Here is a 26134-nt window from a genome sequence, read left to right on the forward strand (position 1 = left end):
GATTCCCGGGGAACACGTAATGACTGCAGACAGAAACTGATATTTGAATAATCATATACTAAGCAACACTATATCATGTTTAGACTGCGTAACCAAGCTAAAATGATCCTGTTACTTTTATTGTAACAGGACCATTTGAGCTTGGTTACGCAGCCCACCATTTAACACATTGTTTATTATTAAAATTAACACAACAAAATTCAACAAATCGTTTATTTAATACAATTATTATACAATAAAATATTCATATAAATTAATATTAACATAAATTAAATAAAAACATAAAAGCCAGGCCGATAAACAAACACAGACCGGAAGTTAACTGCAGTCCAGGCATGTGCATCCGGTGAAACGGTCTAGACGGACGCCTTATGAAATCAAAATTCACTTTTTCATCTGGATTAATCTGTGCAATTAAAGCACGTTTTCTGTCCTTACATATCACTAGTTGCGGAAGAGTGTTTGGTGTGTGCTCATATTTAAAAGAGAAAGAGTGTTGACGTGTTAGCTGACTGTAAGGAAACTGGTTCCTGTGAGAAATGAGTGGATTATGGGAGTGTGACATGTCTCACATGCTTGAGAAAATTGCCTTAGCAAGTCAAAACCTATTTACACGGCCATCATAAAGTTTTTGTCATTTGTCCAAACTAAAACTTTAGAGCAGTCCTGAAATTAATAAATTGTTCCCAGTGCACATTTTACGTGAACCGAATGTCAAACAATCAGAATTTGGTAAAGGTGCACAGATGAGATCCTCAGATACAGCGAGTATCACAGGACTTAATACAAAATTAAACAGGTTTTTTGCATTCATTGATGACCTCAACATATATAATTCGTTCAATGCTGTCACATAGATTGTAGAAAAAAGAAACATTTGATTAGAAGACAAAGTAAAGGCCTACTGTACTGTATTAGTGTTCTGTGGGATCAAAACCATGACTTGTTTGCGGATAATGCAGTACACCAATGGAACTAAAGGAAGAATCATTTTATTGTGAGGAATAAGTGGGTTCGACATTTAAAGGTCTTTTAAAGACTACTATGCAAATATAAATGTGAAGTCACAGTTAAAATAAAAGAATTCAGTCCTATTGCACATGGATTGAGTTCACCACAAGTCATTGTGTAACTTCTTGAAAAAACTGCATTTTGTGTGATGGAAGTATATTAGAGACGGATAACAGCAAGTCAGATGGTAGGACTGATGGCTTGTTGTTGTAAAAACAGATGTACTGACATTATAAAATGTGTTTCTTAGTTTTTGTTTGATCAGTTTATATGGATGATGCATCATTTCCGTCTGTTGAAAGTGTAATTACATGTAAGCCATTGGAACCCTGGTAAAAATGACAATATACACCATTAAAGACATAAAGGAAGGAACAGTTTTTAGTGACTATTTATTTATGGCAATGAGAAACTCACCATGTGGTTATCAAGTCTATAGTTCCTATCAAGCACGTCATCTTCAAGTATACATTCCCTGTCAGAACAAAAGTATTATCCTCTTGTTCCATTACGTATGTCAATTTAGTTAGCACGTGATGAGCAGTACATACCTGTTAGCACCTTTTATTTTTTTTAACATAAGGGCAGCACCAACAATAAAAATCACCAATAGCGTCACTGCCACTCCTACACCGATACCTACAGCTGAACAAACCGAAAAAGGCTTTTGCAGGTGCATTGGACTTTGACACATTTTTTCATTATTTATTTGACAAAACATGAGATGTTGACATGAATTCAAGTAATGCTTACTGTCATTACGGTGTGGTGGTGCAGGAGTGGGGTCTGAGTCACAGTACCCGGGGGTGATGTGAATATCATCAATAGCCACACTTCCTTTCGGACCGGCTCCCTTTAAGAATTCAAATATGAACTAAAGGGAGAGAAATAATCAATGTTAAATCTACATTAAACAGAAAAAGAAATTGACATTAATCTAATCTACAATTTGATCTTGACTTCCACATGGTACCCAGAAAGGCTCTTTGCGTTTCACATATGCGTTGCCTCTCCACCACACATCTCCTTGATTTCCTGACTCCGTCCATACTCTCTGGCCAAACTTATTCCCACTGTTATGAATGGTCCTGGGAAAAAGAGCTTCAATGAACTACGTTCCTCAAATATACATCCAGTATAGTGTACATAAAGGTGCTTTATTTGTGGCATTTTTTCTCTACCTGTTATTGATATACAAGTTAAGTGTCCCAACACTGTTTCCATACTGATGATACCAGAATGTAAAACAGTTCCCCCTGCTGTCCGGGGTGAATATCTCACTAAGTATCATGGCAGCGTCTCCCCAGTGACCCACAGAGCTGTCCATATAAAGGTAATAACCTAAACACACAAGCGTGTGAGATTCTCTATTCAGTAACTTGCATTTAAGAACAGAAACAGAAAACATCACTTTGATGCTGATGTAGTATCTTGTATCTGAGAGTTTTGCAGTGCAAGTTGCAGTATATGATTTTTGCCTGTAGGGGATTTCTCTTGCCAGTGAATGTGGAGGCGATGAAAATAGCAGAGTGTTGTGGGACCAGAGCACTTTTTGAGAGTACTATTCTGTTAATATTCAGTACACAGCACAATTGATATTGCTCTTTCAGCTCACCTGTGGATGAGTTGCTGGTATGGTCCACACTGGGGCCTGTGTGCTCTCCAGTGCCTGCTTGCACTCTCAGCCAGTCTGCATCATCCTCAAAGAGATTGAACCAGCTGCAAAAGTTTGCCTCAAAGTCACATTGTCCTGATGGAGTGCAGGTGTAGTTAGTAACCTGCACGTCATCGAGCGCTATGATTCCTTCTTCACTCTGGCCTGTAATCCCCTCCACCACGATCTGGAATGACAGTTTTATTAATGAGGACACAGTTCCACATCATTCAATTCAAGAACGCCAATTGTGGTTTAGAGGGCAGAATTATGTAGCTTGTTGATCCATGACTGCCAGTGACAGCCTTTGCCTGCGAAGAGTGATTCTGACTGTGCAAGTTTGGTTTGAGGTGATCTCAAGAGAATTCAGAACTATTTTGCTATGTACAGTAGCTAATTCCTGTTTATTTGAATGATGTGAACAGTGTAAAAACAGCAGATTTTAAGTAAAAAAGCAACCCCAAACTTAAAGGGATAGTTCATCCAAAAATGAAAAATCTGTCATCATTTACTCACCCTCGGGTTGTTTCAAACCTGTATAAATGTCTTTGTTCCAATGAACACAGAGAAAGATATTTGGAAGAATGTTAGCGATTTTCAGTTCTGGGTCATCATCCACTACCATAGTAGGAAAAAAATATTGTCGTTTTCTTTCTTTTGAACACATAATGAGATGTTTTGAAGAATTAAGGAAAACAAAGAGTTCTCGGGCACCTTTGACTACCATTTAATTCTTCCTACTGTAGTAGTTAATGATGTCCCGGAACTGAAAATTACTAACATTCTTTCAAATATCTTTCTCTGTGTTCATCGGAACAAAACAATTTATACAGGTATGAAATTACATAAGAGTGAGTAAATGATGACAGAATTTTCTTGGGTGAACTATCCCTTTAAGCCCTCATTGGCGCAAAAACAGATCGCACAAAAAGGTACAAATGAAATTGTGCGAAATTATACAAATTATGAAATAGTTAGGAATTGCCATGAGATTGTGCTGTATTGTTGTATATCAATGGCTGGAGCACAATACAATCATTTTGTGATTATTGGTGTTAAGTGTCGCAAAACTAATCAACTGTACTGCATGACACTAATACTAAATTACAATAATAATTTATCCGTGACTTACGTTTAAAAAAATGTCTGCATGTTCCTGGGAATCAAACATATGCACGATGCTAATTGCAACCTTACACTATTGCAACCTTCTATGATCGCAAACTCTTGATTGTAATAATGAAAATATGGGTGCTAAGCTGATTCTAGGACTCACCCTGGAGTTTGACCCTGAGGGGGTCAGTGGGGTCTGAGCAAACCTCCACAGTCCTCCCTGTCCTCCAGACTGGGTTACCAACAGGGACCGATCTTTGTCTGAGAACTGTTGATACACATTTAGAGTCCCAGTGCCCCTTCCCTCCATGTAATACCACAGTTGGAGACACTTGGCATTATCTGCAAATTAAATTATAGTCAACTTCACGTTCTTAGGTTGAAGTGTTTTTGAAAAGTTTATGGTTCGACAGTTTATATTTTATAACAATAATAAGATTATTTTACCAATATTAAGCTGAGATGTCATTATTGCTTTATGTCCTTGTACGTGAGCAGGCGTGGCATCCATATAAAAATAGTATCCAGTGGCCGTGTTGGTTGTGTGGTCAAAGCCAGGTCTAGACTTTAAGAATTCAGATTTTTGATACTGATCTGACACTCGAATCCAGTCTAGGTTATCATTGGTCTGTTGTATCCAGCCACAATCCCCCTGCTCAAAGTCACAAAGACCCTCTGGAAAAAATATGATGTAAATATATATGCATTCAAACATATGACCTTTGTCTTGCTGGTATTCTCGCTTCTGGGCAGAAACCTTGCATCTTCATACTTTGTGATTTTAATGTTATTATCTTTTTGCCATTAATATTGGTCACGCTTTGTTTTCCTGTGGGTTTTGCGAATATGTAATTAATAAAAAATAGCTTGTCAATAATGACAATCTGGTATTTAATTATTTAAAGTATTTACAGTGTTTTTTCCATTTCCTGAAAAGTAGTGGTTTTGGAGATATGAGGTTACTTACTAGCATAAATATTTATCCATTATTTATACATATACACATGATTTTTTTTATACATTTTGGTAATCCTAGCATTGTCATAAAAGGCAGTTTTATGTTATAAAGCTTAGTTAATATTTCTTTAAATAGTTTTAAGTATGAGTAATAGACTGAATGCTAAGCTGGGTTATGTATTACCTGTGGGAGCACAGGCACCTTTAGTAACTGATAAATCGTCTATAGCAATGTGTCCAGATAATCCTACTGAAGCTTCAATTAAGAGCTGATGAACTTCCTGTAGTTTCACATGACTTTGAGCCAAACGCCATTCATTCCCCTGAGACCCCCGTCTCAGCCACATCTACAAGTTCACATGTAGAAAGAAACATTTTCAGAGACAGTAAATACATAATTAACTTTGTATTAACGTGACATACATATCATTGGATGCATGGAAAATACTGTAAAATGGGATAAAGGTATGAAATGGTAAATTATCATTCTGTCTTACCAGTGTTACGTGGTTGGATGAAATATCATATATGGACATTCTTAGTGATCCCACATTTGCTCCAAACATGTGATACCAGAATGAGAAGCAGTACCCATCAGGACCACTTGGGGGTGAAAGAGGAGACTTCAGTCGTGCCGTGTCCCCTGTCCGGTTGTGAATTGAGCTTGTGATGTACAAATAATACCCTGTAACATAACATACAGCAAGGTCAACACAAAGTTAAGATGTGTGATGATTATTCAGCTGAGAGTGATACTGGATAAAATAGTTGACTTACCGTTACCACTAGTGTGGTCTCCCGAGGGACCCGTGTTTTTGGACTCGGTTGTTTCGCTCCATCTCTGCCAGTCGAGGTCCTCTGCAGCTCCCTGAATCCACCCACACAGATCCTTCTCAAAAGAGCATGTGGCCAAGGAAATGTCTGAGCAACAGATGAGACATGAGTTAGACATGATCACATAATATTGTAGACCAGAGCTTTTTGCTCTAAACAAAGCTTTCACAAACTTTTATAAATGTTTCTTTACTTATTCCCTGACACATGCTAGGTAAAAGCAGATGTCATGAGAAAACGAGTCTCCGTTCTCTTATAGTACTTCTAGTACAACTGTGTTGTATAAACTAAATTAGCAGCCTTCAGAGCAGCTTCCCCACCTGGAGCTTGGTAGTCCTTTTCACAGTTGTGGAAAGAGATGTCATCTAGTGCAATGGTCTGAATGTTTGTCAGAAACTCATCGTGTCGAAATAAGGTCTGGCTGCTAAAAATGATCTGACAGCACACAGGAAAAACATAAATACACTCATAAATACACTCTACAATAAAGGTGCTTAAAAGGTTCTTCACAGCGATACCAGAGAAGGACCATTTTTGGTTGCACGAAGAACCATTCAGTCAAAGGTTCTTAAGAGAACCATCTCTTCCTTACCTTTTTATAACCTTTTTTGAAATAGAAAGGTTCTTTGTGGAACCATTTGGACAAAAAGGTTCTTCTATGGCATTGTGAAGCAACTTTATTGTCATGCCAAAACATGCATGTATAAATCTGCATACTTTTGAATAACGTAATGCTTTGTGTCCCTTATACTATACATCCATGCTCACACACCCTATAAGGCCTATCGTGTTTGCCCAATGGTAAGAGCTCTGTGACCCATTGTGTTGAACTGCTACTTGATCTTGACCAGAGCAGCTTCCCGTCATCCTCTTCATTCCATAGAATCACGCTGAGATTGCCTGAATGTTCTCCACCAATGTAGAAGTGAAAACTAGTGGCAAAAGGGCAAACAAAGGAGGGGAATTGGTTGTAAGACGGATGGAAGAGTGTTGTGTAATAGTATCTGCCTATTGCAAAAAAGCTTTATTTTGCTTCCACAATCAATTTTTCTATCGTTCCACTTGCTACACAATGAAAATTGCAAAATAGGTCATCTGATGAAATGCACAGTACTGCCAGTAAATAATCATATACAGTGGCCATTTGCCATATTAGCAATTGGACAAAAATGATTTGACAAATAGTTGATTCGATTTTTATTATGTCAAACATTAGCATTACTAGCACCGATAAAGTGGCATGGATGAACAAGTCCGATATCAGTTAGCTCCCTGGGTATGGATATTTAGGAATGTCTAAGCCAGTGGTTCTCAAACTTTTTTGTTGTAAGGCCCCCTTTGTGTAGAATGCGTCGCTCTGCGGCCCCCCCAAATAAAAAAGTATAATCTTAAACTTAGAATTTTAGACATCTTAGAACAAACATATTCAGTTATACAATGCTGAAACATCAATACTTTTGGTTGGTGGTCTTATTTGTCTGATGTTTGATTGCATAAAATCTTTGATACATTTCTATATTTCATAAAATGCCACAAAATCTGTGGCCCCCTGGATCCATCTTGGGGCCCCCCAGGGGGCCACGGCTCCCAGTTTGAGAACCACTGGTCTAAGCAATTAGAACTAAGGATTCCAGATCATTTTAATGGAATATAAGGCCATTAACATTTTATTTGTCTTACTAGTCTTATAGATCTGTAATGGCACAATAATGAACGAACTCACAGAAGCTGGCAGTATGCAGAGCTAATTGGCAGAGATGGGCTTTGGAACACAGCCTCATTCTTAGACTGCTCCAAGAAGTACGTCTGGATGTAGTGGCCTAAAAAGTGGCGAAAATTAATTATTTTCACTTTGATACTCTGTTGTTAATGTATTGGGCTAGCCTGGGATTACCTGTTCCAGTGGTGTGGTCATTGGGTGGGTCTGTGGTGTTAGTTGCCTTTACTCTATTCCATGTGTAAGGACCTACACTTGCATCACTCCATTGGCACAGGCCATTCTCAAAATTACACGGACCTAGAGATGCCAAAAAAAAGAATGTCAGTGTATTGATTAATCTCAAAGCAGTTCTCAAAAAGATACAAAATAGACTCACCGCAGGTTTCCTCATCTTCCCCTAGAGGGCAGTCTAGCACATAGTTACACTGAGCAGCAGCTGCAATGCATTTCACACCATCTGACCGCCAGCAGTGAAACTCTTTCTCCTGAATTTGACAACCCATGTCAAGAGATTATCAAAAATGCATAGGTTTTGCAATATAGTTGGGCATATTCACACACTACGTTTACGAGTTTAAAGTTAAAAGTCCTGACCTTGCAAGGGTTGACCGTTGGTGAAACTGAAGGAGCAGATGTCGTCAGTGATGTTGTTGCTGTAGTTGGTGTTGTGGTTGGTTCGGGTGTTTCGGGCAGCTCACTGTTGGCAGGATCGTGAGCACATGACATAGAGAGTGAAATGTCGTCCACTGCTGTTAGTGTTGTATGAGCCTCTCCATTTCCCATGTACAGGAATACCATCTGAAAGTAAACAGTTTTTGAAACCTTAAATCTCAAATTGTTTTTCAGTGAAAATATATATACCGCAAATAAAAAGTTCAAAGTACAATTTGAGTTTTTGCTTTATTGCATGGTATAGCACTAATATTTGTTTTGATTGTTATTACTGGAATACATAAATATGTTAATTGTAAGGGGGCGTCCCAATACTTTTGTCACGGATGGCAGAAGAACCCAATTGCAGGCAGGCAGTGAAGGGGTTAACAAGACTTTAATATTACAAAAAACACGCAAAACAAAAACCCACAGTGGGGAACAAAACACGATAATGAATGGAAGAACAGAACAGGCACATAAACGGACTAAACTAAAATACAAGGACTAAACACCACACTGAACAAAACTACAAAGAACTGACAATAACTAAACTCACACAACAACCAGGAACAGGAACATACAGCACTAGGCACGGGGGTAGTACACAGACAAGAACCATATACATACAATGACCGAACACAGGACAAAGAAACAAGAGGGTATATATAGGTAAGACAAACAAGGGATAATGACACGGGGCAGGTGTGGGTAATTAAACACTCAGGGGAAGATGACAAGGAAACGAGAGGAATGGGGCCAATGACAAGACACTGGAGAGAACGTATATTATTGTCAAACGGACAACAATATGTTTCTCTCCACACATAACCTAAGGACTCTGCCCCGATCCCACCACACGACTAGAATTTCATAAACAAGACGGTGGGACCGTGACAGAGCCCCCCCCTTAATGAACACCCCCAGGTGTTCACCAAGGGGTTGACAAACAAGACATGACAGACTGGGAGACAGACAGGACAAGGCAAAACAAAGAAAACAAAATCAAAGGTAAACATGACAAGACAACAACAGGACTTGGGTGGGACATCAAAAATAACAAACATGGGAGGGGGGGTGTTGCCAAACAAAGGCCCATAGGGGGCAGTCCATGGGGGTGTGGAATAGTCCCAGTCCCCGGCTGCGCTCGAGGGCGCTGAGTCCTAGGGGACTTAGGAGGAGTCCCGGGGGGAACAGTCTTTGGCCCTGGGAGTCTACCAGGGACCGGCTGGACATGGCTTGACGCCGGCTTTAAGGCCGGCCGGACATGGCTTGACGCCGGCTGGAAGGCCGGCTGGACATGGCTTGACACCGGCTGGAAGGCCGGCTGGATCACCGGACTGGACGCCGGCTGGATCACCGGACTGGACGCTGGCTGGGTCACCGGACTGGACGCCGGCTGGGTCACCGGACTGGACGCCGGCTGGGTCACCGGACTGGATGCCGGCTGGGTCACCGGACTGGACGCCGACTGGACACAGGGCTGGACACAAGACTGGACACAGGGCTGGACACAGGACTGGACACAGGACTGGACACCGGCTGCACCGGACTGGACGCCGGCTGGACCACCGGACTGGACGCCGGCTGCACCGGACTGGACGCCGGCTGCACCGGACTGGATGCCGGCTGCACCGGCGTGGACGCCAGCTGGATCACCGGACTGGACGCCGGCTGGATCACCAGACTGGACGCCGGCTGGATCACCGGACTGGACGCCGGCAGGATCACCGGACTGGACGCCGGCTGGATCGCCGGCTGGGACACCGGCCGAACTGCCGGACTGGACGCCGGCTGCACCGGACTGGACGCCGGCTGCACCGGACTGGACGCCGGCTGGACCACCGGACTGGACGCCGGCTGGACCACCGGACTGGATGCCGGCTGGACCACCGGACTGGACGCCGGCTGCACCGGACTGGACGCCGGCTGGACCACCGGACTGGACGCCGGCTGCACCAGACTGGATGCCGGCTGCACTGGACGGACATCGGGCTGGACGCCGACTGGATGCCGACTGGATGCCGACTGGATCACCGGACTGGACGCCGGCTGGATCACCGGACTGGACGCCGGCTGGATCACCGGACTGGACGCCGGCTGGATCACCGGACTGGACGCCGGCTGGATCACCGGACTGGACGCCGGACTGGACGCCGGACTGGACCCCGGACTGGACGCCGGCTGGACCACCGGACTGGATGCCGGCTGCACCGGACTGGATGCCGGCTGCACCGGACTGGACGCCGGCTGCACTGGACAGCACGTTCCCCCGTGACGCTCCTTCCTCCTTCTCCGCACCGCCGGGTCTGCAGCCATCTTTGGCGAACCCGTGGGGACCGGAGGTAGTTCAGCGTTGGGGGAACCCCCAGACGTCGTCCCCGAGTCCTTCCCTCCACTCGCCACGTCGCCACCAGGGAACCGGAGAACCTTGGAGCTCCAGCCAGAGGGTACTGAGTCCCCCCGGGCAGCGGCAGCCAGGACGAAGACCCCCCGGGAGGCTCGACCGTGGAGCGGAAGTTCCAAATGGAACTCCACTCCCGGGATCATCCCGGTTGGCCACGTACCTGACCATATCCGCAAACCCGAGAGGAGCCAGCAGCCTCTTCTCCGACGGTGTGAGGCGCCGGGTGAGGCAGCAGTTGAAGATTGTCTTCAACTCCGCATCACTGAACCCGGTCGCCTCTGCCACCGCCGAGAATGCTCTGGCGAACTCCTGGTCCCCATAATTCCCCTGGCGGAACCCCAGTAGCAAGTGAGCCAGGCCGGATCGGGGAGACGACGCCTTGCCGTCCTTGGGAGCCGCCTGCTGGGTTCGACTTGGTTCGGTCATTCTGTCACGGATGGCAGGAGAACCCAATTGCAGGCAGGCAGTGAAGGGGTTAACAAGACTTTAATATTACAAAAAACACGCAAAACAAAAACCCACAGTGGGGAACAAAACACATAATGAATGGAAGAACAGAACAGGCACATAAACTGACTAAACTAAAATACATGGACTAAACACCACACTGAACAAAACTACAAAGAACTGACAATAACTAAACTCACACAACAACCAGGAACATACAGCACTAGGCACGGGGGTAGTACACAGACAAGAACCATATACATACAATGACCGAACACAGGACAAAGAAACAAGAGGGTATACAGTATATAGGTAAGACAAACAAGGGATAACGACACGGGGCAGGTGTGGGTAATTAAACACTCAGGGGAAGATGACAAGGAAACGAGAGGAATGGGGCCAATGACAAGACACTGGAGAGAACGTATATTATTGTCAAACGGACAACAATATGTTTCTCTCCACACATAACCTAAGGACTCTGCCCCGATCCCACCACATGACTAGAATTTCATAAACAAGACGGTGGGACCGTGACAACTTTTATCTATATAAAAACTGTTTGTCAGTGAGAAAAAAATAAACTTGAAAACATGTTTTCGTATTTTACACAAATAGATGTTCATTGATGTTTTTACAAAAACATGCTTATTTAATCATTTATAGCAGTGCATTTTATGATAAGGGATTTTGAGGTTTTAATTATGAGATGTGTCTGTCTGACCTTACTCTTAACCCTGGAGGAGAAGGTGACCTCGACTCTGTGCCAGCGGAAGCTCTGTGTCACAGCATTTTCCCAAAGTATAATGTCTTCATCTCCATTACGAAGTGTCCTCAGTATAACATTTAGCCTGGCCAAAGTGCTGTTACCTTGACAGTAGTGGTAGAACCTCACCTGCATAAACACGGCACATCATTTAAATAATAAACGTGTATTTTTTATTCTGTAATGTGCATCAGTACATAAGAGAGCGACTCAGCATCTCATTTGATTGATGTATAAACTCACGGTGCAATCCGAGCTGGGCAGCAGAGTGCTGGAGATGATCTCTGCTCTCTGATCATCACTCAGCTCATGTGCTGGAGTAATATAATGACCTGAAACACGCCACATCATTTGCATTAATGTATCGCTGAGCTTTCATCACATGGTGATGATGAAGCATAAAGATGTTGCTTGAAAGCAGTATTTTAAGTAATAGTCTGGTATATTTAAAGGGGTCCTATGAGACGGCTAAAACGAATATTGTCGTTTGTTTTAGATGTAATGCAATGTGTATACACATTTTAAAAATGTTTTCTAGCTATTGTATATAGGCCTCCAGGGCACCACACAGATTTTATTAAAGAATTTGGTAGGTTCTTTTTAGAACTAGTACTGGCCGCAGATAGAGTCCTTGTCATTGGTGACTTTGAAAGCCATTCCTAAGGCATCTGTATCGTTATCTACATGGATGTTAAAGACACTCTTAACTCCATGGGCGTTAGTCAACATGTGTCAGGACCCACTCACCTTCGTAATCATACTTTAGATTTAATACTGTCTTACGGTATAAATGTGGACGACGTTAAAATCCTTCAGCAGACTGAAAACATTTCGGATCATTATCTGGTATTATGTTTGCTTCACTGGCCTACGGCTGCAAATAAAACTCATTGTTACAAATATGGTAGAACAATAACTTCAACTACAAAAGATGTGATTCTCGAATATCTACCTGACTTCTCTCAAATCTCTAGCATGAGAAATAACGTTGAAGATCTTGACATTACCATTGAAAATTTTAACTCCACCTTCTCGGAAACGCTAGACACAGTTGCTCTTCTGCGTTTAAAGAAGATTCAAAATGGCAGCCCCACACCGTGGTATAATGAACACACTCAGGCTCTAAAGAAAGCGGCCCGAAAAATGGAGCGCAACTTTAAGAAAACTAAATTAGAGGTATTTCGTACAGCATGGAAGGATAGTATTCGAAAATACAGGAAAGCCCTAAAAACGTCTAGATCCGCCTACTTTTCATCACTAATAGAAGAAAACCAGCACAACCCTAGGTTTTTATAGTTTTTTTTATATAGGAATTTATAGTCTGTTTAATATTTGACCTGTGTTTCTCTTTCTTTATCTTACATGTGTGCTTTCACTGTGCGTGCGTGTGTGTCTGTGTGTGTGCGTGCATGTCTGTGTGTGTGTGTGTATGTGCGCGTCTGTGTGTGTGTGTGTGTGTGTGTCTATGTCTGTGTGTTTTAGTACGTGTGCATATTGTGTGTGTGGAGTGGTTTGTATGTGGGTATGTCTGTCTTCTGTGTTTTCACCTTTTTCTTGTTTTTACAGGTATAACTTTAATTGTTTGTCATGTCATGTACAGCTGCTTTGTAACAATGAAAATTGTAAAAAAGTGCTATATACTGTAAATAAAGTTGAGCATTCGCTTTTAGATCGAATGCATCATAAATTCCGACACTTTAATTTTTGCAATTTTAAGTGTCTAATACATGCACGGGCAACTTATAACACACCAAAGACACAGAAAAACACGTGTTCGCGCCATATGACCCCTTTAAAAAAAGAGTTTAATAGTTCTTGGTCCAGATGCACTTTGGGACTTGGGTTCATTCTGTGTTTGTTGCTATTTGGATGTAAATGTGGCATCTCTCCTCATAGATTTCATAAACATTAAATAAATATGTAATAATTCTCACTTCCCCAAAACTATTTCATGATTACAGTCTGTTATTAAAGCTTTCTGCTTCTGTATGTGTTGTGAAATAGGTCTTACTATACCTGCTGCAGTGTTGCGGGTGTGGTCTCTTGGTGGTCCAATCTTAGGCCAGGCCTGTTCTCCCTTCTGCAAAATCCAACCAGTTGCCAAATTGCTCTTCCCCCATGAGCACATGCCCTGCTCGAAACTGCAACGTTTCTGATAACCCTTTACATCTGGCCACACAAAAGACAAGACATTATTGACAACACTCCTGTATATGGGTAGTTGACAAAGAAATCGTTCATGTGTCCCATGGTGTGACATAGTCAAATTTAGAAAACAAACTGCTAGTATTACATTGTTCTACATTATTTTTATCTAAATTTTTGCCGTCACACCATAGGACAAATTTGCATATTAGTCTGTAAACTATCCATATAACTAACTGATATTTTATCCTAAAATTAAATTCAAGGATCACACTTGAAGTTTTTTGGCCAGTAGTATCCATTGATTAGACATAATGCTTTGTGTTGGCTGTTGAAATAAGTCCAGAGTCATACCACAGAGCTCCTCATCCGAGCCGTCTCCACAGTCATCACTGTAGTCACACACTCTGTTTGACTCCACACACTCATGGTTTGAACACGAGAACATGTCATCTTTACAAGATTCTTCTGGCCCTGGATGATATGACAAAACAGCTAGACCGTTGGATGCACACTTTCACAGATGGCTTGGAAACCGGATAATTGATAAAAGGTAAAAAATAACGTTTTTTGAATAATCATTCTTGCGCTGATGCATGTAACCTTAAGATTTTTATGTTTATTTATTTTGTCATAGATGATTTCAGTGTAATGTCTTGGTGCTTTACCACCATTTTTTGCAACTGACTGTACACTGCAAAACATAGCATGACTACTTACATGGTAATATGAGTCATTTGTTCTGTAACATTACTAAGTTATTTTTATTGAATCAAAAACATAGGTTGATGTATGTGAGTCATGTACTGTAACTCAAAATTAATTGTTACTGTTATGCTGCGTTCCAGACAACTCTGATTTCGGATATTATGACATAAAATATCTGACTTCTGACCTCAATACGTTCCAGTCAACGATGTGTCACATTCGCGTGTTTACTACGTGATGTATGAGACGCTGAGAGAACGTAACAGCAATCTATGTTATCGTTATATATGGTAGCTATTAAAATGTTTCTGGATATATTAACATTCATATTCATACATATTACATGTTGTAAAAATTGTTTAAAGTTTTTTTACGGTTCACATAAGGTTGTTAAGGGCTAGTCGCCATCTGGCCCGTGATGTCAAATGACGCATCTCGCTTAGGTCGGGGTTGATCGATCTGCCCCAAGCTCGGAGGTTTGCCATTCCAGACGTTTACTTCCGGGACTGAGGTCGGCAATACCTGAAATCAGAGTTGTCTAGAACGCATCAATAGACTTAAATTATTGTAGCTACATACTAGTTGTTCACCTGACAGGTGTCTTCAATGTGTAGTTTATGTAAATAAATTTAAATTTAGTTCTTAAGTACTGCAAGAATTGTTAATAGAATCAGAAAAGAAATCGGGAAAATCCTATCTCTATTTATGAGTAAGAAATAAGAGCAGGTGTATTGGAACGGTATGTACCTGGAAGATTGCAGTTTAAGAAAGAAATGTCATCTATGGCAATATCTCCAAGCTCACTGTAGGTTCTGGTAGCCTCAAAGAGGAGAGTAAAAACTTGATGGGTGCGACCCACACCCAATTCTGCCCGATGCCACTCATCTCCGTGGTTACCAGACATCCACAACAAAGGTGTTTTCCTCTGGCCCTCCTGAAGAAACACTTTCAGTTCTCCGATGCCTGCCAAATACAGACATGTATATACAAGTACTAAAGTAGATTCTTTTTTTAGAGGTTGCCTAGACGTGCTATTAAGTGTTAAATACGGACGCACCCAATATTTTAAAGACAAAAAAATCTATGCTTACCCTCGCCAAACATGTGGTAGTAAAATTCAAACAAACACTCATTGCTGGCATCTTTCATGGCGGTACTTTGTAGAGCAGCATAGCTATTGTGGTCACCATGGCTGGCTTCTACTGTCATATACCAGCCTAATAGAAGCATATACACAGAATAAAATACGTGTCAATACTGTATATAAAATTCTGTATCAGTCCATTTTTCATTATACGAGTACATCCTCATTTTTTACCCAGTTCTGTGCCAGTAGTGTGGTCCACTGAGGGGCCTGTGTTGGCTGTGATTGTACCATTCTTATCCCGCTGCCAAACAAACTGCCCGACACTGATATCTTTCCATTGACAGGTGTCTGTCTCAAAATCGCTCCCGGGAAACACTCCACTTTCCACACTGATATCTAAATATATGTCAATTACAATACAAAAATTGTAAACATCCTTCAAACATTGTAACCCTAGGTTTAACCATAGCTACATCAGTCATGAAAAAATGTGTACATATTTGTAGTAGCATTGGACTACAAAGAACACAAATATACACAACGATTTAGTACATTTTACCTTCACACGGCCCCTGTGTTAATCGTATGTCGTCCACAGCAATAAATCCTTCTTTAACTGCTTGAGCCTCTATATGAATCTGACATACAAGGTTTATAATAATTATAGTGTATGATGCAAAACAACATAATATATTGTAAGCTTCAGAATAAATTTTTATACCTGAAAGGGTTTGGTCTTTGCCACAGTGATAGAGGCATTTTTCCAAATGTTCCCGGTGACCCGTGTTTCAAACAGCACATCTTGCTCTGTTGCATCTGAATCTAATAACACTCTTAAGATCCCAGGGTCACTGTCAATAGAAAAATGCACCATTAAACTGCATTAATCTTACCTGACAGTCCAAAAATGAAAGAGTGAGTTTTTTAAAAAGAAGCAAAAAGGTGGAAAAGAGCAGTCGAGCTATTATTAAGACCTTCCGTTTATATGGTACCAGAAGTCAAGACAGGAGTCAGTGGTCAACACGATCCTTTCCGAGATCAACACAGACCGGCTGTTTTGGCCACGTGTGTTTATCTGAGATAGACTCAAAAGAAACTTTCCTGAGAAAACAGCAGGAAGACACATTGGAAATTATCACCAATTAAATAATAAAGGTACCAACAAAATTTTGTACTAATAAAGTCACCATGAACCGGAAGTTGCGATTGACTTCTTTTCCGTATCGTGACGTATATCCGAGTGAAACGGCTTCTAAAATTCGAAAAAATGTAGGGCGGGGCTTTATTTTGCATTTCCCCTTTTTGATTGGTTTGTTGTAAATTGGGCCTGGAGGGGAGGGCTAAAAATGCCTGGCCATTGGACAGTCAGTATAGTCCTACCTCTTTTTTGTTGCTGACGTCATGTGGTGAAGAGTTGTTGTTGAGAGGGGGAGAGGAGCTTAACTTTTTTGATTAAAGATTACAAATGCAAATGAATTTAGAAAAAATAATTGTGTGCACAGATAAATCATTTATAATAATCACTGCAACACTGTGTAAAACATTTAGAATTTTCCTCTTTGATTTCATGGTGACTTTAAAGCATGCATTATTATTGTACTTGATTTCACCATTTTTTCAGATAAACGATAAACAGTTCTTCTCACCATCTGCAGTGTGAGTTGTATAATCGACCAGAGGACCTCTGAAGTGACCATCTATATGGATCCAGTCATGTTGATCTGATACTCCATTAGCAGCATTCACCCATGTGCACTGGCCGGACTCAAAGTCACACGATCCGGTGGCAGAACAAGCCCCACTTTTAATTGAGATATCATCCAGAAGAACAAACGACTTCGGGTTTGGACTGAGCTTGGCTCTGAATGCCACCTGTATGCGAAAGGTATGTTAATACATATAGTACAGAACATACCATACTGCCTAACAAAGACAAAATACTGTACAGTAACTGGAGTGCTGGACGACTGGGAACGTTTTTTTTTTACTTGTTTGGTATCAATTACATGATCCATTTTCTTTGAACCTGAACACAGTTAAGCCCAACTCATCTGTCAGATCATGATTTAAAGACGTCAAATTCCTGTTATAGTGACCAGAAAGCAAGGACAGGAAGAATAACAGGAACATTATGACTAATGGAAAATAATACAGAATAGGGAAACTCGCCCTGAATTTGGAGGGAGACGATATGGTGACCTCAGCTACTTCCCAACTATGAGAAGGTGCTCCAGACAGATCCCAGAGTGCTGGATCCAGTTCTCCATTCCGAAGAATATGTACTGAGAGAGAGTCACTTGTGCCAGCAGACAACCAGTACCTAAAAACAGCCTTAATCATTTTATCTGGCTAGGGGTGTCACAATATCCCTAATCCCACTACTGACAATAACTGAGTTTACTGCTGGTAAAGGCGCTAACTTGAACAATGCTCCTATGGGTATTTGAAGCAATGTACAAACAACCTAAATGTAAATTCTTTTGGCCTCAGTAATTGTGTAGTAAAAACATGAGATTGTAAAGCAACATAGCTAAGACCATATTGGAGAGAAAAGGTCGCTAATTAATTTAAAGTCAAAATCATACCAGAACCGCAGGCAGGACTCTGTAGATGAGGTATATTCTGGTGTCAGAAGTTTTGTGACCTCTGGTTTTTGAAGCTCGGCTCCAAGCACAGCCATTGAATGGCCTGGCATATGACATAAACCACAGTAAAAACAATCACTAACAAGCACTTTCAGGCTTTTGTTGTAGACTTCTTCCTGTGCAAACTCAACACCATGACATGATGCTGTTGCGGTTATTCAACATTGCAAAGTTGAGCAGTTGTAATATGGATGACTGCAAAGTACCACTAGCTATTTAATATAACAACAAGTGGCAGAACACAACAAAAGCATGTACTGGGACACTTCTTTACTTACCAAGTTCAGCTCTGTACGTGTGGTCAATATGACCGCTGCTGCCGTCTACACACAGCCACACAGAATCATCAGTCACATCCGACTCAAAGCCACATAGAGAAGGAGATTCGAACCCACATGGATCTTTGGGATAGAGAGCACCCAGGTGGGAAATAAATGTTGAGAATTGCCAATAATAAAAAGGCAAATATATGGCTGTAAAACAGACTCACTGTGATCCTCACAAGCTCCTGCAGTCACACTGAGGTCATCAATAGCTATGAACCCTGTGCCTCCTGTAATTCTGTTCACGGAGAACTTCACCTGTAAAATGTGATGATGCTGGTAGGATTGTTGGTAAATATGTATGAAACATGGCTTGAGATGTTAACATGTCTTTCTTACTCTCTGGACATCTGAAACACTAATGGAGACCTGTGCATTCAACCACTCTGAGTTCTTGGTGCCTTCTCTTGTCCATGCAAGGATTTCTTTTGTTTTCTGGAACAGATAAATCTAAAGCTTTTACTTCTTTGTAATCACATGTGTTACATAACCACCGAAATACTGGATGTTTTATTTTTTAAAGTAGAACTTTTATATTTGGTTCTAGTTCATCTTTGTTGTGTAAAGAATAGGTAACCACCATCTAAAGAAGCACTAATGTGGTGTTTACATTAGCCCGTTGTCGCACAAAAAATGGCGTTTTAAACGAAACAGTTCTATGGGCATACATGAGTTGGTTGTTGATGACAGTTGGTTACTAGTCACAGACCGACCAGTACAAAATGAACACGATGTAAAGGTATAGTTTTCAAGTTCAATTTTTTACAGTGCTGTAGTATGTGCAATGAAAATACCGTCTCAAGAATCAGATCTAAGGTCCCAACAGATGGTCCTAACATATAGTACCAGAATCGGATACAGACGTCAGTGTTGGAAATTGTCAGCGGAGAAGAAATAACTGCTGTCTCACCCGTTTTATCATCAGACATGTTTGCAATGAGATAAAACCCTGCAAGAAAAAAGATGCAGAATGCCAAAATATGTTCGACTTGCTCTGTGTATTAAAGGGTAAAATAACGACTCTTACCGTAGTCATTTTTTAAGGTGTGATCATAAAGGGGTCCTAGCCATGGTTCATTCAGCTGTCCCCCCATCTGACGGTTCCAATCGAAACCATCCTCTGTCTCTTGAACCCAGTTACACAGTCCTACGGGCAAACATCTCGGTATTAACAACGTCAAATTATGGTAGACACTAATACAATGTCTCATGTGATGTCATTAGCCATGCCATTAGTAAGACCCTTGTAGTGCACTTGCTCGGACTCTTACCCTCCTGAAAGTTGCAGTCCATGGAGGAGGGAGGAGGAGACGTGGCTTCGGTCGTGGGTGCAGGTGTGGTCAGGTCCAGTGCAGAGCAGCTTGTGTAGATATCATCCAGAGCGATGACTCCATCGTCTAATTTTGGACGGGCAACTTCAAAAACAATCTGCACAACAACAGTAGAGTCATTTTTAATACATATTTGAGAAGCCAGCTCTGATGAATGGTCACTGTTCTCACCTGGTGTTGTACAGATGATGTGTAGTACACAGTAGCTTGATGCCACACAGCCCCCTGATCACCGGTTAGATTCCACAATGACCGTAGAGAGCCAGACTCATTCACATAAACTGTGAGCTTGAGCTTATCTGTAAGGTTTAAAGAATACAAAACATGGTGATTTACCTTTACTAGACAACATTTGCACTAAAATATCAATATATCGACAGGGTTAAAAAGCAAGATTAGCGTTTGTTAGTATCTAAAAACATTCTCACCGACATATGCCCACATGTGCATGTAGTACCAGAATTCCAAGCATCCTTGAGAGTTAGGCTGCATCAGTTCACTCTGAATATGAGAAACCTGCTCTACTGGAAAATATGCTATGTAGTGTCCTGGGGAGAAAAAAGAGGAAAATATCTGCATCCTCACTGCCACTTAGAAAGGTTGAGGGACATGAAATTTGGTGTTGAGGTCAGAAAGAACGTTTTCTGTTTTTAGTGAAACGTAGGTATTGGACTGCTGTTATCAAATTCATAGTATGAATACTGTTTAAAGGGATAGTCCCTCCAAAAATGAAACTTCTGTCATCATTTCCTCATTCTCTAGTTGTTCCAAACCTGTATACATTTTTTTGTTTGCTTGAACACAAAGACATATATGTGGACAAATGCTTGTAACCAAACAGTTGTTGGATCCCATTGACTACCATAGTATGAAAAATTACAATCTTGTCAAAGGTGCCCCAGAACTGTTTGCTTTCATACGTTCTTCAAAATATCTTATTTTTATACAGAAAATGTATATATCTTATTTTTAACAGAACAAAACAATTATAAATTAATTTGGGGTCCAAGAACTGTTTGGTTATAAGCATTCTTCCAAATATCTTTATCTGTGTACATCAGAACAAAGACATTTATACAGATTCGGAGCAACTTGAAGGTGAGTACTAAATGACGACTGAATTTTTATTCAAGTGTGGGTTATGTGAATAAGTCTGGCTGTGTACACATTATTTTACACACGTTATAATACTTTGGCATCTTACATTTTGCTGTCATGCACCTGTATATACGTATATGTTTGATCCTAGGAGCCACAGACAACTACTGTTCATTCTCGCATGAACTTCATGTCCTGTACATATGAAGAGTTTGGTTCCAAAATGAGATTTTTCAAAATCATGTTTTTTTTATTGTGCATTCCAATTAATATCAATCAAACTGCAGTTGGTTTGTTTTGGTTTAAGCCATAATAACTCAAAACATACAGCTAACTAACTCAATAAAACACAATAAAAACATGATAACATAAAAAACATGATTTTTGAATTTTTTTTAAACAGAGTTATCTCATTTTGGAACCAAACTCTTCATATACTTACCCAGGGCTGTGTTGGTGGTGTGGTCCACTTCAGGAGCAAATAATGACGCACTGGTTCCAGATGTCCAGCTCCATTCAACACTGGAGGTATTGACACGAACATTCACCCATCCACACAAGTCAATTTCAAAATCACAGAACCCTGAGAAGCACATTGTGCACTGCTTCATTCAGATGTATAACAGTATTATGTTCAGTTTTTAGCACTGTGTGGTGAATAATATGCACTTAAATACTTGGACAGCACATTTAACCACATAAAGCAGCATTGAGGCCAAGAACTAACCAGGTGGTGGACAAGGGTCATTGAGGATAGTTAAGTCATCAATAGCAATATCTTTTCCTTGCTCACTGCCAACCACTGCTTCAAATATGACCTGTTGCACAAGCAGAAATATGAGAGACAGTGTGATGTAACGGAACATGTTTTATTGTAGACTATAGGCCCAGGGTTGCCAGATCTGCGTAACTAGACCAGCCCAATGGCCAACTAAACACTAGCCCCAAAAAGTCCTGCCTAAAAATACCGAAACTCAAAATATGCCACTCTTATCCTTAAAATACATATCGCTGTTTTGCTTCTGAAACCTTGTATCTCCATTTTTCGTGATTTATATTTTTTGTCATTTATCATTGTTATTGTTATCCCCTTGAGCAAGGCACCTTACCCCTACTTGCTCCCCGGGCACTGCAGTGATAGCTGCCCACTGCTCCGGGTGTACGTGTGTTCACCACTTGCTGTGCGTGTGTTCACTACTCTCTGGATGGGTTAAATGCAGCTGTCACATTTCGGGTATGGGTCACCATACCTGACAAATAGGTCACTTCACTTCACTTATTAGACACGCTTTGTGTTTGTCACTTGGTTTTGGAAATATCTAAGCAATAAAAAGTATTAAAAAGGGCTTGTCAACTTTGACAACACCTTATTTAATTATTTTAAAAGGACAGTACATCTGAGGTTTCGGAAGGACATCGATAGGTTACGTTATGCCTTAGACACAATTTCTTTCAACATTATTGAAAAAAATAGCATTGAAAGAATTATAGTAGTAATCATAAACACAATTTTGTACAATAAATAACTTAACATCTTTCCCTAAGAATGACCACTAATGAAACAAATCTATCCACCTTTACCTCACAAAATAAGAACAACCTGCGGCAACAATGTGGACTTAAATGTGGCCAAAACAGTGGACTTGGCAACCCTGAGGCCAACTTTCCCTGTTCATAACTTTTATATCAACTTTAATATTTATATATTTACCGTAAGTGTATATTATTAGTATGATCTATAATATTATTAATGTTATGTAGTACAGCAATGCACTGAATTGTACTGTATGTCATAATGACCTTGTATGGGCTGTGAGGGTTAATGACAGATACTCTGCCATGTCTCCACTGTTCTCCCTGATCTCCACTCATGCTCCACACAGGCGTATGAGATCTGGCGCTGTGCAGCTCCTGGACGTAGATGTTAAGAAAACCCACGTTTCTTCCATCCATGTGGTACCAGAACATCCAGCACTCCCCATGCCCAGGGGTCGGCTGATTGACTTTGGTCACCATGCTGCCTCTGCTGTCACTGGGGTACTTCCAAAGCTGTGCACTCATGTAGAATCCTACATATGGGTAAAATCAGTATGAACATTCATGTTGTGATTTGCAGTATCTTTGTCAAGGTCACTATATGGATAAAATGAATGGGGGAAATTCTAGAACTATGGCGGGTATAAAACATGAACGATCACTGTTATACAGACCTTTGTCAGTTCCCAGAGTGTGATCCATTGTGGGGCTGGGGGTGCCAGTAACCAGTTCTCCTTTTGTTCGGACCCAGTTAAAATCTGTTGTGGGATCAGGCTGAAGGCCACATAGGGAACCCTGGAAGGTGCACTCGCGTTCAGCTGGACATGATCCATTTACACTGCTCGACACCTGCACGTCATCTATTGCAATGTAGCCACTGGTGCCTTCCAGGGTCCCCTCGAATATAAACTAAAAGAGGCAATGCATAAGAACACACACATGCACATGTACATTCATCCAGCTGTTACATTTTCTCATTCAGTACCAGGATTGGCTCATCATTGTCTGCAAAGCTAAGATCCACGAAACGCCACTTGTTGCCTTGGGTTCCAGTTCTCATCCATATAACAGACTGTGTTCCATTCGAGTTCTTTGTGATGATTCTGAGAGAGCCTTCAACAGCCCCAGAAACCAGTATGTTAATATAAATTTGTTGTGTGGCATAGATTTGCACGGCTTTGCACAATTTCAAAGTTCATATATCTAACTTGTGTAAGTAAATTTTGGTAAATCAGGTAAAAACGTAGACGTTGAGATCAGTATTTCCTTCAGCCAAAAACACCAAATATTTCATTTAAAACAGAAACAATTCAAGCATAAAAATAATACAGTTTTTTACTAACTGTATTAAGCAAAACTACTTCATTACTGCGTCAAGTGTCCGATGGGCCATTCTTACTCACCAATGTTTGCACCGTACATTAGATACCAGAAGGTGACACATTTGGCCTGCTGTGGAAAACTGACCAGCCTAGCTGTCTCAGGTGGTTTGGAACTCCATTTTGGTGCTATGAACATATAATAACCTGCCAGAGATAAACATTTGTTTATTTTAAAGGGGCCATATGGAGCGAACACGTGTTTTTCTGTGTCTTTGGTGTGTTATAAGTTGCCCATGCATGTATTAGACACGTAAAATTGCAAAAATCGAAAGTGTCAGAACAAAAGATGCATTCTATCTAAAAGCGAATGCTCACCCAGACCTGCCCTTCAGAGAGGCGGGGCAAATAGGAGATACAAACATGCACGGTATGTGGAAATACAGCATTTTTAACCTTAAATCGTATATACACATTGCATTACATCTAAAACAATTGATAATAATCATTTTAGCCGTGTCATATGACTCCTTTAAATTATTGCAAATAAAAACAACACCAATAATTTAGGAGTATTTCAAACGTTTAGCTTATGTCAGTGGTTCTCACACAGGGTGCTGTGGTATCTTGGGGGGGGCTCAAGATGGCACCAGGGGGGCACAATTGATTTTGCAACTAAAATTCTTTAAGTTTAATTAAGTGTTTTTGTTGGGAATGCACCCTACTCAAAATTAAAAAAGTTTGAGAACCATGTAATATTATTAACCATGCCGACAAAGTTAAATAAATAATGCTATATTCACAATCTGTGGTTTTACAGACAGGTCTAAGACATTCAGTTATAACATTACATCAATCATGAGTAGTGCACATTATTTCAAATACACTGTAATTATTTCAGTTAATTTAATATAGCATTGGATAGTTGACTCAGGTTTACCAGAGCCGGTAGTGTGATCATATCCAGGTCCCTGATCATCTGAAGGTTTATTTCCATCTGCCCTCTGCCATTTGAGTTGAGCCAGCTGATCATCGTACCAGGCACAGGTGTCTTCCTCAAAATCACAGCTGAGATTATCTGAACCTGCCGGGACGTCTGCATCGGCACAGTCTATCAGTGTGATGTCATCCAGCATGATATCCTGACTTCCAATAGGAACAGGGTCCACAGAAAATTCAATCTGTGTTATTGAGATGGAACAAGAAATTAGTATTCCACAATAATACAGAGCCGGTAAACCTTTTCAGTTATAGTGTTAAAAAGCCAAAACCAATTTAGATCCAAATGATTAGATGAGTGGATTACACTACCTTTGACCCTTGTAGACGATTACCAATTAACACAGAAGCGTTTTCCCAGCCGTTGGTCTGCCCTTTTTTAATCGACCACAACGGCACAGTCGAAGTGTTAGCGATCAAGGTCAGAGCAAAGTATGAAGACACACTTATGTCATCGTGAAGATGGTACCAGAAGCTGAAATATAAAATCATAACATTGCAACACTGCTAAGCATTGTGAATACATTGAAGAAAACGCTGTAAGTAAACTAAAGAATTATTCCAATAAGATCTGTTAAATGTTAAAAAAAACAGAGTTGACCTGATGTGCTGCCACTCACCCTATCTTGCATCCAAGTGCAGTAGACCGGAGAAGCGTGTGCTTCAAAAGTGCTTTTGAGAAGAGACCTGCACTGTCACCTTCCACATGCATAACTCCACCTATAGATAATAACAGTAGAAGGTTCAAATTTACACATGAATGATTGCGGATGTCAAAGTTGACTGAATGCCTACCCCAAGGTGATCCTGTAGTATGGTCCACACCGGGGATGGCACTAATGTTTGCCATCTCAAGTCTCCATTGAAATGCATCGCTACTGCTATCAATCCATCCACATGAATGTCCCTCAAAGTCACAAGAGCCTGTCCAAGAAAATAAGACAAAATAATTGATACAAATTTGTTTCATCCACAATTTCACAAAACATATAAAATGTATCACAAGACAGATTTTCCCTAAGCATTAAAACTGATTTCTGATACAATTGAGGGTTTTGAGGTAGTCATGCACTGTGACATAAAATACTGTAACTACCACACATCTCTTCATCTGATCCATCTTCACAATCGATGAGAAAGTCACACACTTGTTCCATCAAAATACATTTTTGTGAATCAGTACACATGAACTGTCCATCAAGACAAGTTGCCAGACACACTGAAACTGCACACAAAATGCAAAATACATAGCAGTCAGAAAACAGTGTCATTCGTGCATTTAAATAGGCATTTTACTGATATAAAGACAGAGCAATTTGGAGAGAATATGTAATATAATATAACAAGAAAAGGTTTGGCCTTACAGAGTAGCAGCAAAAGCAG

At 40.8% G+C, this 26134-nt stretch overlaps 1 protein-coding gene across 1 annotated transcript; it reads right to left on the reverse strand.

The window, feature by feature from the left end:
• Positions 1-297: 297 nt before the first annotated feature.
• Positions 298-25601, reverse strand: si:ch211-106h4.4 (MAM and LDL-receptor class A domain-containing protein 2). The gene is made up of 49 exons (XM_057333518.1): positions 25547-25601; positions 25372-25471; positions 25064-25226; positions 24693-24933; positions 23837-23959; positions 23419-23546; positions 23108-23342; positions 22698-22966; positions 21625-21715; positions 21340-21480; positions 20228-20347; positions 19971-20098; positions 19740-19896; positions 19496-19615; positions 19263-19417; positions 18808-18903; positions 18636-18726; positions 18424-18546; positions 18086-18188; positions 17670-17820; positions 17147-17372; positions 16475-16601; positions 16222-16351; positions 16060-16138; positions 15732-15896; positions 15505-15630; positions 15161-15376; positions 14060-14179; positions 13577-13729; positions 11804-11892; positions 11519-11689; positions 7884-8087; positions 7666-7774; positions 7464-7586; positions 7293-7389; positions 6342-6501; positions 5890-6004; positions 5513-5656; positions 5233-5420; positions 4920-5082; positions 4226-4453; positions 3942-4120; positions 2627-2852; positions 2193-2352; positions 1985-2099; positions 1765-1885; positions 1563-1656; positions 1429-1486; positions 298-1340 (listed from the first exon to the last, which is right to left on the reverse strand). Exons 1-49 carry the CDS (start codon positions 25599-25601, stop codon positions 1278-1280), a joined length of 6939 nt encoding a protein of 2312 aa, XP_057189501.1. The 3' UTR covers positions 298-1277.
• Positions 25602-26134: the final 533 nt, after the last annotated feature.

The sequence above is a fragment of the Triplophysa rosa genome, linkage group LG5 (genome assembly GCF_024868665.1).
Source record: "Triplophysa rosa linkage group LG5, Trosa_1v2, whole genome shotgun sequence".
NCBI lineage: Eukaryota > Metazoa > Chordata > Actinopteri > Cypriniformes > Nemacheilidae > Triplophysa > Triplophysa rosa.